The sequence below is a fragment of the Nyctereutes procyonoides genome, unplaced genomic scaffold, assembly GCF_905146905.1.
Source record: "Nyctereutes procyonoides isolate TBG_1078 unplaced genomic scaffold, NYPRO_anot_genome, whole genome shotgun sequence".
In the NCBI taxonomy this organism is placed as follows: domain Eukaryota; kingdom Metazoa; phylum Chordata; class Mammalia; order Carnivora; family Canidae; genus Nyctereutes; species Nyctereutes procyonoides.
The window spans coordinates 16,842,766-16,859,177 of record NW_026575142.1 but is presented as its reverse complement, the minus strand read 5'-3'; the positions used below and the strand labels follow the sequence as shown (position 1 = coordinate 16,859,177).

Sequence of the window (16,412 nt, the reverse complement as noted above, 5' to 3'; positions counted from 1 at the left end):
TGTACAACCCTGAGATCAAGAGTCACATTTTCTACCAACTGAGCCATCCAGGCACCCCTGAATGGTTTTAGTATTTAGAAGACACTTATTTTTATGTGCTTAAATATATCTTTTTATTATTATGATTTTGGTTTTTGTATATGTGTATATATATATTTATTTCTCATAGTTATAAATATCTGAGTGACATAGATATCAATTCTCAAGATACATGTGTGGCCAAATTGTATATTCTTCATTTCTTGTAACCCTTAGTAAAAGGAAATGGGAAACCTCTGGATTTATTGTAATTTTTTTCTTTGTCAGCATAGAAACCCACGGGTTTCCACAAGTTAGGGGCAGAGCCATTGGCAGAGGAAGGCAAATATTTGACCAGTGTGTCACCACTGAAACTTCTCTTATGCCAGCTCTTGCAGCTCTGAGATAATTGCAGGTAGCAGACTGATCTCCAGGAAACTACCTGCAAGTACTAACATCTTCACAAGCCATCCACCTACCTATGGGCTTTGCATGTAGGGTATGATCAGGCTGCAGGATACCCTTTCTATGTGGTCTTTCCATGTGCTGGTTAGAAGTTCCAGCAAGTTTAAGGTTCGTTTGAGTTATTTCTTCAGCTTATCTTCAGTGTAGTCTAGGAGATGTTGACTGGGCTCTGAGGTCAACATAAATTCCTTTCCTTTTCATGGTGGGCTCTGTCTTTGTGAATGATGGCAAATATTACTTAACCTGACTGCATTCTCAAATGCCCTATTTTTTGTGGAAATCTCTTGAAAATTCAAGTACATAGGTAAGAATTTGCTTTACTTAGTTTCTAACAGTGGTATAGAATTTCTTCCATTCTGTTGGTTGCATTGTGGGGACTTAGGAAAGGAAGATATTTGACACTTGGACTTGGGTTGCCAATTTGCAAATTTCCAGCAGTCCTACATCTTAAATTTATTTTTTTTTAAATTTTTTTAAATTTATTTATTTATGATAGTCACAGAGAGAGAGAGAGAGAGAGAGAGAGAGAGAGAGGCAGAGACATAGGCAGAGGGAGAAGCAGGCTCCATGCACCGGGAGCCCGATATGGGATTCGATCCCGGGTCTCCAGGATCGGGCCCTGAGCCAAAGGCAGGCGCCAAACCGCTGCGCCACCCAGGGATCCCTAATTTATTAAGAAATATTCAATTCTGTAATTGAAGACAACAAAGGAAGATGCAAATCTATAATTATAAATATTCTTTTAGGTATATGAATTTAAGAAATTATCACCAAGTAGTATTTTGTTGGAGTCATGTGTCAGTTTTATTTTTTTATTTTTATTTTTTAAAGATTTTATTTATTTATTCATGAGAGACACAGAGAGAGAGAGAGGCAGAGACACAGGCAGAGGGAGAAGCAGAGGGAGAGGCAGAGACACAGGCAGAGGCTCCAAGCAAGGAGCCCGATGTGGGACTCGATCCCCGGTCTCCAGGATCACACCCTGGCCCGCAGGTGGCGCTAAACCGCTGCGCCACCGGGGCTGCCCTCATGTGTCAGTTTTATATAATTCAGAATGCCTGTCACTTAATATACTACTAGAAATGGTAATGAGCCCATAAAAAGCCTCTTTAAGCCAACAATAGAATCGGAATACTAACTTGAGCATATAAATAGAGCAGATACAGATGTGGTAGAAAAGAGAGGAGAAGAGTTTCTTTCCCCATTTCTTGAATAATAAGAATCCATTCAGGGGCACCTGGCTATCTCAGTTGGTAGAGCATGTGACTCTTGATCTCAAGGTCATGAGTTCGAGCCCACATTTGATGTGGAGCCTATTTAAAACTAAAAAAGAGGGGCAGCCCAGGTGGTGCAGCAGTTTAGCACTGCCTGCAGCCCACGGCCTGATCCTGGAGACCCAGGATCGAGTCCCACGTCGGACTCTCTGCGTGGAGCCTGCTTCTCCCTCTGCCTGTTGTGTCTCTGCCTCTCTCTCTCTCTCTCTCTCTCTCTCTCTCTCTATGTCTATGATGAATAAATAAAATCTTAAAAAAAAATCTTTAAAAAGAAAATACTAAAACTGTTCAAAAAGATGACAAAAATCTGCAATATGTCTAATAAAGGTTAATATCCAACACATATAAAAACTGCTTATTAATCAGTTTTTAATCAATGACAGACATACATACCAGTATGAAACAACTTACACAACAATGGAGTAACCAATTTATGATAACAAAAACCAAAACTGAGGAATATTTACACATGAAAAAGAGAAATATAAATTAAAATATATTATTTTTTGCATATTAAATTATAAAAAAAGTACTGTCCAGAACTCATTATAACATAAAGAAAAGGATATCAAGGGCAGCCCGGGTGGCTCAGCGGTTTAGCGCTGCCTTCAGCCCAGGGCATGATCCTGGAGACCCGGGATCGAGTCCCATGGCAGGCTCCCTGCATGGAGCCTGCTTCTCCCTCTGCCTGTGTCTCTGCCTCTCTCTCTCTCTGTGTCTATGAATAAATAAATAAAAATCTTTAAAAAAAATTACATACTTAAAGCCTCTCAAAGGGCAGTTTGGCAGTATCTCTCCACCTATAAAATCCAAGCTCAGTTCAAGAAATCTACCCTATGTAGATATATCTTTGCACAAAAGGCACAAAATATATATGGTTGGGGATATTCACTACAGCATTGTTAGAAATGGAAGAGGGAAAAATCCGAACTTCCCTTAATAACAACATAGTTAAATAAATAATAGTACATTCTTAGTGTATACTATGATTATTTTAAAAGATGTGACAGGTCCGTATATTCTGGCAAGAAAGATATTCAAGGTATACTGTTGAGTGAAAAAATTAAGACATAGAAAAATAGATTGTAAAACATCCATGGTAAAATATATATACACACTTAAATGTGTCCTATATATACAGATATTAGTAACAGTAATAAAACATTCTGAAAGGATTGTCACAAAACTATTCATAATGGTTATTTGTTAAGAGGAAAATGGGCGTTAAAGAGACATTGAAAAGGGTGGATATGAAGATGGACTTTTCAATTTTATTCTAAGTTTTGCTGTATTGAATTTTAAACAACCATATATTCATTTATTATTGCAAAATTTAAAAAATAACTTTGAAAAGAAGACAAATATATGTGCAAATGTTAATAGTACCTACTCTGGATCACAGAGTTTCTAGTGATTTTAATTTTCATTTTGTTTTATTGTATTTTGTAATTCTATAATGATCACATATTAATGGTATGTGTAAGTACAAAAATAATTTTTTTCTTTAAAAGTAAATTTTTTTTTAAGATTTTATTTATTTATTCATGAGAGACACAGAGTGAGAGGCAGAGACACAGGCAGAGGGAGAAGCAAGCTCCATGCAGGGAGCCCGATGTGGGACTTGATCCCAGGATTCCAGGATCACGACCTGACCTGAAGGCAGACGCTTAACTGCTGAGCCACCCAGGCATCCCAAAAGTAGAATATTGTTTAAAATGTTTTGATAATTTACACAATTTATGCACACTTAAACTACAGTGTAAAAAAACTGATAGGTCTCACATTGGAGAAACAAGGTTGCCGGTAGACAAGGAAGAGACTTTTTACTGAATCCCTTTTGTGACTTTTCCTATTTGCATATATCACTTATTTAGAAAAGTAAGTAAAATTATACGCAAATACAATCCCCACTCCTGATATACATATATATCAGGAGTAGCTACTTCTTAAAAAAGATTTGTTTGATTTCTATTTACTGACATAGCAAGACCTCATGATATACTGGTAAGTGAAAAAATACACAATGATACGGGCAGCCCTGGTGGCTCAGCGGTTTAGCGCCGCCTTCAGCCCAGGGTGGGATTCTGGAGACCCGGGATAGAGTCCCATGTCAGGCTCCCTGCATGGAGTGGAGCCTGCTTCTCCCTCTGCCTGTGTCTCTGCCTCTCTCTCTCTATTTCTCTCATGCATAAATAAATAAAATCTTAAAAAAAAAAAAAAGAACTCAGCTTCCCATTTAAAAATATATATATAGGGATCCCTGGGTGGCGCAGCGGTTTGGCGCCTGCCTTTGGCCCAGGGTGTGGTCCTGGAGACTCGGGATCGAATCCCACGTCAGGCTCCCGGTGCATGGAGCCTGCTTCTCCCTCTGCCTATGTCTCTGCCTCTCTCTCTCTGTGACTATCATATAAAAAATAAATAAATATATATATAATATATAAATATATATATATATATATATATATATATATATATATAAAATGATACTATTGATCCAATATCATTTTATAAAATATAAGTACATGCTTAGGGAAAAAGTCTGTATTAGTGGCTCAATGATTGTCAGGGACTGAGGGGACAAAGGGGCATGAGGGAACTTTTGGGGTGAAGAAGTATTCTAAATCAGGATTTAGAGGTGGTTATATACAGCGATATGCTATTTAAAAGATGAATTTTATTAATAAATCTAAATTATAGCTCAATGAATCTGACCCCCTCCACCACCACCACTGCCAAAAAAACGTCTATACTGATATACCAAAACAGTAACAGATTGTTATAGATTAGATTATTGCTCAAAACGACTCACTCTCTTTCCCATTTCCACGGGAGTTTATTTCTCTGTCCCGTGGTTAGACCTGGCCATATGATTTATTTTAGACTTATGGTAGATCAAGTGTATTTCCTTTGCTTTTGTCCTTGACTTAGCCACATTGTTGTAAGCTTGGTCTCATTCACTTGCATCTCTGTCAATACTATGAGAAAAGTTTCCCCAAGTGTCTGCTGTCCCTTCATCCTGGACCTTAAAAATGAATATACATGGATGGAGCAGATCAGAGTCCTTTCCACAGCAACCAGCAAACACAAATAGTCCTGCAGTTTGAAGAAAAGCTGTGCAGCCAAGCTCAAACAACCCACAGATGCATCAGATATAAATGATATTGTTGAATGACACTAGACTGTGTGGTTGCTTGTTATGCAGCATTATTGTGACAATAGTAACTAATATATTATTTCTGGGTAAGAGAGTAATAGAGAATTTTAACCTTTCTTTGTATTTTTTCTACTTACTAGGTATTTCAGCATGTATTACTTTTATGATCTGAAAAAAAAGCTTTTGTGAGAAAAAGGTACAAAAAAGGTAATTTATAAATACATACTGTTTTAAATGATCATTGGCAAGAGCCACTCTGTTTCTGCGTCGTTTTTCTGCTTTTTCTTGTTCTTCTTTAAAAGCTTTTTCAACATTGAGTTTCAATTGTTCTTCCCATTTTTTATCTGATTTTATTTTCTTCTTTTGGTATTCAATCTGTGCATCACGTTCTTTCATTACTCTACTAAGAAGAAGTCCTGACTACAAAAAAAAAAAAAAAATTGTGGCATTAAAAAAAAGCTTAATTATGTATAGATATGTTAAATATATACAGAAATGCAAGAAAACCCAAGTAGTACATGAAAGTTCTTCACTCTTTCTGTCTGGTAAAACTGATATTGCTTTGCATATTCAATAGCCTTTTTTCTTTCTCCTTGTTTGTATATTTCTTCCTCCACATCAAGAATTTGTCTTTCTGCCTCTATTTCTTCATCACGCTTCTTTTTGGCTTCAAGTTTCTGTTCTTTCATCCCCTGAAAAAAGAAAAAAGCAGTCTTCTGTTTTCATTTTTCAATTTAATTTCAAAATTGAACTTTCATTATGAGTTTTTATTGTATCTGCATATATCATTAATAAAAAGACAGGTTACACTTACAAGCTAATATTTTAATTGAATTTTTTTGGTAGGTAACATGTTCACATGGTTAAAAATCCCAAAATATTATAAAGGTAAACAGTGAAGCTCTCCCTCTAATCCTAACTTCCATCAACAATCTCTAAGATAACCGCTATTATTAGTTTCTTATATTTTCTTCCAAAGTTCCTTGCCATATTTACATAAAAATATATGTATTACTACTTTTATTCCTTTAAAAAATCAACAGCAGCATACTTACATGCTCTTCTAAACCTGTAAGGTGTCTAATGTGTCATATTGGATGAAATCTCTCTTCTTTATGGGTCATACTTTCCATGTCTTAAGAAAACTTTACCCTAAAATCCTGAAGATGTTCTATGATTTATTTTAAATTTTTACTGTTGTACTTTTCACATCTGGGTCTTTCATTCAGCTGAAGTTCATTTTTGTATATTCTATATCCTAAGGATATAATTTCAACTATCCATATGCCAATTATCTCAGTATTAGTGATAGGATTCCCAATCTTTTCCCTTCTGTCTTGAATGACATTTCTATCATATGTCAAGTTCCTATAACATGTGATAGTTTCTAGGCTCTCAATTCTGATCTATGACTTTCTCAATCTTTGTGTCCATAAAACAGTTCTTAATACTACATTGCTACCACATTAACTATATTTCTTATTCTTTTACAACCATGGAGATATAAAGTATTATGTATAGTATGCTACTTCTGTCTATATATATGGTATATTCCACTCCTCCATGTCTTTATGGACCAGGGACTTGTCTAAAGTAAATTTTAAAGTGTAATTTACATACCTCCTTTTTAGTGTACAGTTTTACAAATGCATAATTGCTTATAGAACAGTTCCATCCTCTCCAAAAATATCCTCATTCCCTGATAAACCAATCACTCCCCCCATCTGCAGTCCCTGGCAACCACTGATCTGTTTTCTTTCCCTATACTTTTGCCTTTTTCAGAATGTAATATATGTAACATATGATATTAGTTACAATATAATTTATCCCCCTTCTAGGGACACCTGGGTGGCTCAGTGGTTGAGCATCTGCCTTCAGTTCAGGGCATGATCCCAGGGTCCTAGAATCAAGTCCCACATCGGGCTCCCTGAGAGGAGCCTGCTTCTCCCTCTATGTATCTGCCTCTCTCTGTGTATCTCTCATTAATAAATAAAGTCTTAAAAAAATGTATCCCTCCTCTAGAAAAAAGAATAAATTATGAATACTGTTCCTAAAGCAAGGTAGTACAAGCTTTTTGTGTCCCTTCCCACAACTAGGAAAAAATATTTTTGAATCTAATATCTAATAAAGGACTTGTATTCAGAATAAATAAATATAATATATATATATATAATATTTATTTATTTATTTATTTATTTATTTATTTATTTATTTATTTATTCATTCATTCATTCATTCAGAGAGAGAGGCAGAGACACAGGCAGAGGGAGAAACAGGCTCCCGGCAGGGAAGGGAGCCTGACATGGGACTCGATCCAGGGTCTCCAGGATCACGCCCTGGGCCAAAGGCGGCGCTAAATCACTGAGCCACCGGGCTGCCCCTTCAGAATATATTTTTAAAATTCTGGGGCACTTGGGTGACAGTTGGTTAAGCTTCTACCTTCGGCTTCTACCTTCTATCTTGAGGTCCTGGGACTAAGTCCCATATTCGGCTCCCTTCTCAGCAGGGAGTCTGCTTCACTCTCTCCCCCTGCTCCTCCCCTGTGCTCCAGCTCTCTCTCTCTCTCAAACAAATAATAAAATATCTTTATAAAAAGCATATATTTTTAAAATTCCCTAAACTCAATAATAAGAAAACAAATCCCATTTATTTTTTGAAAGATTTAATTATTTATATTAGTGAAAGAGACACAGGGCCGAGGGGAGGCAGAAGGAGAGAGAGAATCTCAAGCTGACTCTGAGCTGAGCGTGGAGCCTGACTTGGAACTTGATTCTACAACCCTGAGATCACAACCTGAGCTGAAACCAAGAATCAAACACTCAACTGACTGAGCCACCGAGGTGCACTAAAACAAACCCTATTTAAACATGGGCAAAGGGATCCCTGGGTGGCTCAGCAGTTTAGTAGCTGCCTTCAGCCCAGGGTATGATCCTGGAGTCCCGGGATGGAGTCCCACATCAGGCATCCTGCATAGAGCCTGCTTCTCCCTCTGTCTGTGTCTTTACCTCTCTCTGTCTCTCTCATGAATAAATAAGTAAAATCTTTAAAAAAAATGGGCAAAAGATTTGAATAAACACTTCACCAAAGAAGATAGACAACAGAAAATAAGTTCGTGAAAAGATATTCAGAATCATTGTAATTACTGAAATTTCAATTAAAACTATAGTTTGATACAATTTTACACCTATTAGAACGCCTATAATTAAAAAGACTGACCATAGCAAGTTGGCAAGAATGTGGAGAGAACCGAACATTTACACACTTCTTATGGGAGTGTAAAATTACAACTACTTTTGAAAACAGTTTGGAAGTTTCTAAAATTAAATATGCAACCATTATATTATTCAGCCATTCTACCAAGATACTTACCCAAGAGAAGTGAAAGCATATGTCCACCAATAGACTCATACATGAATGTTCATATGCAGCTTTTATTTATAATAGCCAAAAACTGGAAACAGCTCATATATTAACTTTTGGTTGATGCCAAAACCATCAACAATTGAACTGATAAACTGTGGTAGGTCCATACAATGGCATACTTCTACTCAGCAATAAAAATGAATGAACACCTCCAGACACGTCCCTGTGGGGCCCCGCACAGGCTGGGGGGTCAAGGGTGCGCTTGGGGAACAGAGTCACCCCCCATCACCTGCTGCCCTGAGTAAAGTGATGACGCACCAGAAAAAAAAAATGAATGAACAATTGCTACACCCAACAACACGAAGGAATTTCAAAATAATTGTGTTGAATGAAATTTACAATAGAAAGCAGATGAAGGCAGGGGCACCTGGGTGGCTCAGGCAGTTAAGTGACAGACTCTTGATTTCAGCTCAGGTCATGATCTCAGGGTTGTGAGATTGAGCCTTGAATCTGGCTCTGTGCTCAGCAGTGAGTCTCCTTGAGATTCTCCCTCCTCTTCCTCTGTCCTTCCCCCTACTTATGTGTGCACAAGTGCATTCTCTTTCCTTCTCTCAAATACATAAACTTAAAAAAAAAAAAAAAACAAAGAAAGCAACCAGATCAGGGCGCACCTTGCTGGCTCAGTTAATAGAGCATACAAATGGGGTTGTGAGTTTGAGCCCCAAGTGTAGGTATAGAGATTACTTAATAAAATCTTGAACAAAAAAAGAAAGAAAGCAGATCAATTGCCTGGAGACAGGCAAAGAGGAGTGGGGAAGAGTGAGAGGGAGTAAATCAAGTAAGAGGAAACTTTGGGTGATGAGAATGTTCATTATATGAACATTATAATGATGGTTTCAGGGATGTGTAAATATGTCAAAACTTACCAAATTGTATACTTTAAATATGTCTTACTGTATGTCATTTCTCTTAAATAAAGCTGTTAAAAATGTGTTTCAAAGCATTTTTATGATATTTTACATGCAAAAAAATATTTATAAAGGGGTACTAAGAAACAAGAGTGAGTCTTTGGTGCATGTGTACTCCTGGGTGATTAATACTTACTGCATATGTATTAGTCCAATGTTTTACTACTTCTTGGGATCGGAAATGCATTTCTTTCTTTGCCTTTCTCTCTGCACGAAGACATGCTGCTTTTCTTGTCAAATTGTCAAGGCTATCTCGAATCCTTTTCCACTCATTGTGTGGAATTATGGTAACCTGCCGAAGATCTACCGTGCTAGGCAGAAGAGGTGGGTGGAGAGTCTGATCTTCTTCAGAGTTCTTTATTTCTAATAAATTTTAAAAAATGACTATTAAAGACCTTCAAGAGTTTAACATTTTTTCTCAGACATTTCTATAGTATCATGATATCTGGAAATTGTTTTATTTTTTTTAAGATTTTATTTATTCAGGAGAGACAGAGAGAGAGAGAGACAGAGAGATAGAGAGGCGCAGAGACACAGGAAGAGCAAGAAGCAGGCTCCATGCAGGGAGCCTGACGTGGGACTCGATCCCAGGTCTCCAGGATCAGGCCCTGGGCCGAAGGCGGCACTAAACCACTGAGCCACACGGGCTTCCCCTGGAAATTGTTTTAAATAATAATTTTATTCTTGCTATTTTAAGAACATTAAGATTAAATGGAAAGTATATAAGAACTTGAAATCAAAAGATAGTCATTCCTTGGTCATTTCTGTACTCTGTAAACTTAGGCAAGTCATTCAACTTTTTGGAAACTCAATATCAACATCGTTAAAGTTGAGATCAATAATACCTACCCCAACAAGTTGTTATTAAAGCTTTTTTTCAAAATTGACCAAGTAGCAGTCTATAAATGGATAATTTGGGGGATGTTCATCTATTTAAGTTGTAGACATCATGACTAACTCTATTCAACTCTTTCCTGAGTAGCAGCAATGTAATCTGGACAACTAACTACAGTCTCAAGTGGGCCTCATTAGTTTAAGAATAATTGCATCTCCCTTCCCAATAATTATTTCTGTAATATGCAAATAAAAGGAAAAGAGATTTATTTGAGACTTTTAGAAAAGTTCCTTCTTGTTCTTCTGGGAGAGACGTCTGAGAGTGACTCTTTAACTAGATATGAACAGGAAGCATGAAGAACAGAAAGGCAACCATCCTATGACCACAAAAGGAAATAGCCTTACAATGAATTTATTACTGTGAACCACAAATGAAAAACAAAGGAGGACAGAGGGGAATGAGGATCTCATTGTAATGCTAAATCAATCAGACCTGGAAGCCTGGAGTTCCTGTTATATGAGCAAATAAATTTCCTTATTTTTAAACATGATTGAGTTGGGTATTCTATAGGAATTAAAAAGCATCCTAAATGAACATACCACATATGAACTATGCAAATCTAGGCAAAACTATTTAACTCTCTAATTCCTTAATTGCAAAATGGAGATACTAATAGGACCTACTTTATGTGGTTGGTGTGAGAATTAAATGAAGTTATATTTGTAAAAAACTTAGAATAGGGGTGGCACACAATATGTTCTCAATAAATATCAGCTATTATTATGTTTACTATTTTTATTAGATTAATGAAACTGCAGTACAGAGAAAAGCAGAAGCAAGAAATCACATGGCACCAGAAAGAGATAAAGATACCAAGAAAAAAGCTGCCACAATCAACTAGTGTCTTCTTGGGGTTTGCATTAAGGTTGATGGGATTGAGAAATTGGTTGCTAAAGTAAAGTAAGAGTTTAGAACCACAGGTACCATCTTGTCTGTCACATATCAAGTCTCTGCCTACAGAATAAAGCTAAGCAAACCTGGGAAGAAGTTAGAATAGTGTTCTGGATCAAGTTATACCTAAATTCCAAGCTCTATGAGCCAAAATATTCCCCTCTTGTTTTAACTATTATGAGTTTGATTAGTCACTTGTAACCAAAGAGTCCTGACAAATACATCCTTGTAACAAGTTTCCTTTGTTTTGCCTAAATTGCAATGAGAGGCTAACTAAACAAAGGCTACTAGGTTAAACCATTTACCTTTTGATTAACATATTGTTCAGCATATTGATATCTTTTTCTTGTGACAAAAACTTTTAAGATCTACTCCCTTAGCAAGTTTCAATCATGCAATACAGTACTATTAACTATAGTTACCACACTGTACATCACATCCTCAGGACTTATTTATTTTATAACTGCAAATCTGTACCTTTCGACCCCCTCTTCATCATTTCTCCCACTGCCCACTTCCTGCCTCTGGCAACCATCTATCTGTTCTCTGTATCTACGAGCTTGTCTTTTGGGAGAGTTTTGTAGAGTTTTTGTTTTTGTTTTACATTCTACATATAAGTGACATCATACTGTATTTGTCTTTCTCTGTCTGACATTTCTCTCAGCATATTGCCCTCAAAGTCCATGTTATTGCAAATAGCAAGATTTTATTCTTTTTTTGTGTCTAAATAATATTCTATTATATATATAAACCATATTTTCTTTATCCATCATTTCATTTATCCATCAATAGACACTTAGGTTATTCCCTCCTGACTTGTAAATAATGCTGCGTAAATATCACTTCAAATTAGTGTCTTCATTTTCTTTGGGTGAGTACCCAGAAGTGGAACTCCTGGGTCATATGATAATTCTATTCATAATTTTTTGAGGAACCTCCATACTGTTTTCAATAGTGGCTGCACAAATTTACATTCCCCAAAACAAGGAGGACAAGGCTTCCCTTTTTCCAACATCCTCATGAACATTTATTTCTTATCTTTTTGAGAATAGCCATTCTAACCATTCTAATAGCCACCATTTTGTGGTTTTGACCCAGTTTTTTAAAATCTAAAAGAATTTAGTTTCTTCATATTTGTGAATTCTCCAAATTTCTATTATTCATTTCTAATATCATTCCACTGGCTTTGAAGAATACATTTGGTATGATTTCCATCCTTTTAAATGTATAAAGGCATGTTTTATGGCCTGTCATGTGGCCTATCCTGAAGAATGTTGCATGTACATTTGAAAAAATAGATATTCTGCTCTTGTTGGGTGTAATGTTCTATTGATATCTGTTAGACCTTGTTGGTTTATCACAGTAAGTCATCTATTTCCTCATCGGTCTCCTGTGTAGTAATTCTGTACATAATTGAATGTGGGGTATTGATGTCTCCAACTATTATTGTGCTAATTCTCCCTTTAATTCTGTCAGTTTTTGCTTCGTGTGTTTTGGGCTCTGATGACAGATGCATATGTTGTTGTTTTTTTAAGATTTTTATTTATTTATTCATGGGGGGTGGGGAGAGACACAGGCAGAAAGAGAAGCAGGCCCCATGCAGGGAGCCCGACGGGGACTCGATCCCAGGTATCCAGGACCACACCCTGGGCTGCAGGCGGCGCCAAACCACCGCGCCACCAGGGCTGCCCGCATATATGTTTATAATTATTATATCTTCTTGATGAATTGATCAATCATCAATCAGTATAAAATGTTCTTTATCTCTAACAACGATTTTTATCTTAAAGTCTATTCTATCTGATATTATTACAGCCCCTCCAGCTCTCGTTTGAATACTGTTTGCATGATGTATCTTTATTCATCTTTTTAACTTCAATCTATTTATGTCTTCGAAACTACAGTGAGTCTCTTGTAGACAACGGACAGTTGAATAATGATTTCTTAAATCTGGTCTGCCAGTCCGTATTTTCCCTGAAGTGTTGAACTCACTTATATTTAATGTAACTACTAGTAAGGTAAAATTTATGTCTGCCATTTTGATATTTGTTTTCTATACGTCTTATAGCTTTTTTGTTCCTTTATGCTTTCAAAAGAGCCTTTTTCTGTTAAATAAATATTTTCCACTGTACCATTTTAATTACCTTGTCCATTTTTTACTGTAATTTTTGTGGTTTTCTTATAGTGGTTACCTTGGGAATTATGATAACACCTTAGTTTATCATAATCTAGTTCAGATTAATACATTTTCAATGGTTCCCAAAAACTCTTTTCATATACAGTTCCAGTTTCTCACCTCCCCTTTGTGCTACTGTAATACATTATACGCCCATAAACACAGAATTATAATTATTTCTTTTGCAATTGTCTTTTAAATCAGAAGAAAAAAATTACAAATACACTTATGTAGTCTTTTATATTTACTTATGTGGTTGCCTTAATTGGTAACTTCATGTGAATTTGAATTAGTCTAACTCTTCTTTCATTTCACACTGAAATGTGAAAGGGCTCCTTTTAGTATTTCTTGTAGGGAAGGTCTACTAGTAATAAATTTGCTGTTTTTATTTACCTGGAAATACTTGAAAAGTTTTCTTAGTTATGAAATTCTCTAAGTCTTTTTCTCTCAATACCTTGAATAGGTCAACCTGCTGCCTTCTGGACTCCATAGTTTCTTTTTCTTTAAAGATTATTTATTTATTTATTTATTTATTTATTTATTTATTTATTTGACAGAGAGAGGGAGAGAGAGCACAAGCAAGGGGAGCGGCAGAGAGAGAGAGGGAGAAAGCAGGCTCCCTGTGCAGGGAGCTGACAGGGGGCTCCTCAATCAATCCCAGGACCCTGGGACCTGAGCCAAAGGCAGATGCTTAACTGACTAAGCCACCCAGGCACCCCTGGTGTCCATAGTTTTCTTTCTCTCTCTCTCTCTCTCTCTCTTTTTTTTTTTTAAGATTTTATTTATTTATTTATGAGACACACACACACACAGAGGCAGAGACACAGGCAGAGGAAGAAGCAGGCTCCATGTGGGGGGAGCCTGAGGTGGGACTCGATCCCAGGTCTCCAGGATCAGGCCCTGGACCGAAGGCGGCGCTAAACCGCTGAGCCACCCGGGCTGCCCCTCTCCATAGTTTTCTTATGAGAAACCAGCTAGTAATCTTATTGAGGCCCATTTGTATGTGTTGCATTGTTTCTCTCTTGCTTCTTTCAAGATTATCTTTGCTTTTGTCTTTTTACAGTTTGATCATGATATTTCTAGTTCTGGATCTGTTTGAGTTTATCCTAGTTAGCAGATCAATGAGCTCTTTAATATGTAGATTAAAGTTTTTCATCAAATATGTGAAGTTTACAATCATTATTTCTTCAAATATTTTCTACTTCTTTCTCTCCTCTTCTAAGTCTCAAATTATATGTATGTTGGTATACTTGTTGGTGCCCTACATTTCTCTGAGGATCTGCTCATTTTTATTTTTTTTTTTAAAGATTTATTTATTTATTCAGAGAGAGAGAGAGAGACTGAGAGGCAGAGACACAGGCAGAGGGAGAAGCAGGCTCCAAGCAGGGAGCCTGACGTGGGACTCGAAGGCGACACCAAACCACTGCACCACCGGGGCTGCCCGGATCTGCTCATTTTTATTCATTCTTTTTTCTTCCTATCCCTTAGACTGGACAATCTCAATCAACATTTAACGGAATTTGGGCAGCCCCAGTGGCTCAACAGTTTGGCGCCGCCTTCAGCCCAGGGCGTGATCCTGGAGACTCGGGATCGAGTCCCACGTCGGGCTCCCTGCATGGAGCCTGCTTCTCCCTCTGCCTGTGTCTCTGCCTCTCTCTGTGTGTCTCTCATGAATAAATAAATAAATAAAGTTTAAAAAAAAAATTCATGGAATTTTTCCTCTGCAAGCTCAAATCTGCTACTGAGACCCTTTAGTGAATTTTTCATTTAAACTATTGTGCTTTCAACTCAAAAATTTCTATTTGGTTTCTGTTTATAACTTCTTTTCTTTTTCTTTTTTTAAAACAAAGATATCACCTATTTATTTGAGAGAGAGAATGAGCTGGGGAGAGTAGGAGAGGGAGAAGGAGAGGCCGACTCCCTGCCAAGCAGAGAGCTGGACTCGGCTCCATCCCAGAACCCTGAGATCATGACCTGAGCTGAAGGCAGAAACTTAACCGACTGAGCCACCCAGGTGTCCCTGTTTATAATCTCTCTATTGAAATGCTCTATTTTGTGAGACAGCATCCTTAATACTTTCCTGTAGTTCCTTTGACAGTTCTTTGAACATATTTGCAATAGCTATAAATTTACACAAGAAAATTGTTTAGGAAGTCTAATACCGGACTTCCTCAAGAACAGTTCCTATTAAAACGTTTTTCCTTTTTGGACCATAATTTCCTTTTTCTTTGCATGCCTCGTCATTTTAAATAATATGTGGCAAGTCTAAATGTTCTGACATTCCCCCTACACTCAAAGTCTGTTTTGTTTGGGGGTTTTTTGGTGGTGTGTTGCTGTTTTGTTTGTTTTGTTTTGTTTTTGGCAGTTGTGGTTTGTTTAGTGTTTTTCCTGAACTAAATCTGTAAAGTTTGTATTCTTTTTGTACTTGGCTATTGGAATTTCAGCTTGGTTAGTTTAGTTGTCAACTAATAATTAAATAGTTTCCTTAAATTAAATTAAATTTCCTTAAATAAGTCTCCCAGACTTTGCCAAGAAAGTCTCTGTGACGGGTGAAACGTGACTTCAATGCTTAGGCAAGTAGTTTACAACTCTGTCTTAGTCTTTACGTTTTTTCTTGCATAGAGCCTCAAATTCAGCCAGAGATGAAAGCTTCATTCTCACGTATTTCCTGGGCATGTGTATAGCACTCTGCATGCATTTGTCCTTCGGGATTCCCAGGAATAAGTAGGGAGCTTCTACCTTCTATAAACATCTCAGTTCCCAGGTAGTTTTTTGTTTTGTTTTGTTTTGTTTTAAGTTTTTTTGTTAGCTTGTTGGCTTGTACCCAATACTTACCACTGTATCATTCATTCACCTTTCTGGCTGATGTCACTCCACTAAATCTTTAGATATTTTACAGATAGCTGTCTACATATCTGAACCTCTCTCCTACTTTTCACCCTCTTCTAAATGGAGATTACAGTTTAGCAGTGAGGCTGAGATGGTAACTTTTTAAAAATGTTTATTTATTTCTCTACACCCAACTTGGGGCTCAAACTCATGACCTGGAGATCAAGAGTCACATGCTCAAGCTACTGAGCCAGTCAGGTATCCTTCAGATGGTAACTTTTAGACTGAATGATGCAAAACATTATTTAACACCTATTAGATAAATCAGTCTTTTATTGTAGTACTGTGTATGTAAGAAAGTGAGTATGTGAGGTTCCTT

At 36.9% G+C, this 16,412-nt stretch overlaps 1 protein-coding gene across 1 annotated transcript in view; it reads right to left on the bottom strand.

Annotated features, from left to right (window-relative positions):
- Positions 1 to 16,412, bottom strand: part of CFAP210 (cilia and flagella associated protein 210) — a 41,256-nt gene that overhangs the window by 21,242 nt on the left and 3,602 nt on the right. The window contains exons 3-5 of the mRNA XM_055307749.1: positions 9,379 to 9,605; positions 5,430 to 5,603; positions 5,138 to 5,331 (exon numbers count right to left, since the gene is read on the bottom strand). Of these exons, the coding sequence (XP_055163724.1) occupies positions 5,138 to 5,331; positions 5,430 to 5,603; positions 9,379 to 9,605 (595 nt within the window). The remainder of the gene's footprint in view (positions 1 to 5,137; positions 5,332 to 5,429; positions 5,604 to 9,378; positions 9,606 to 16,412) is intronic.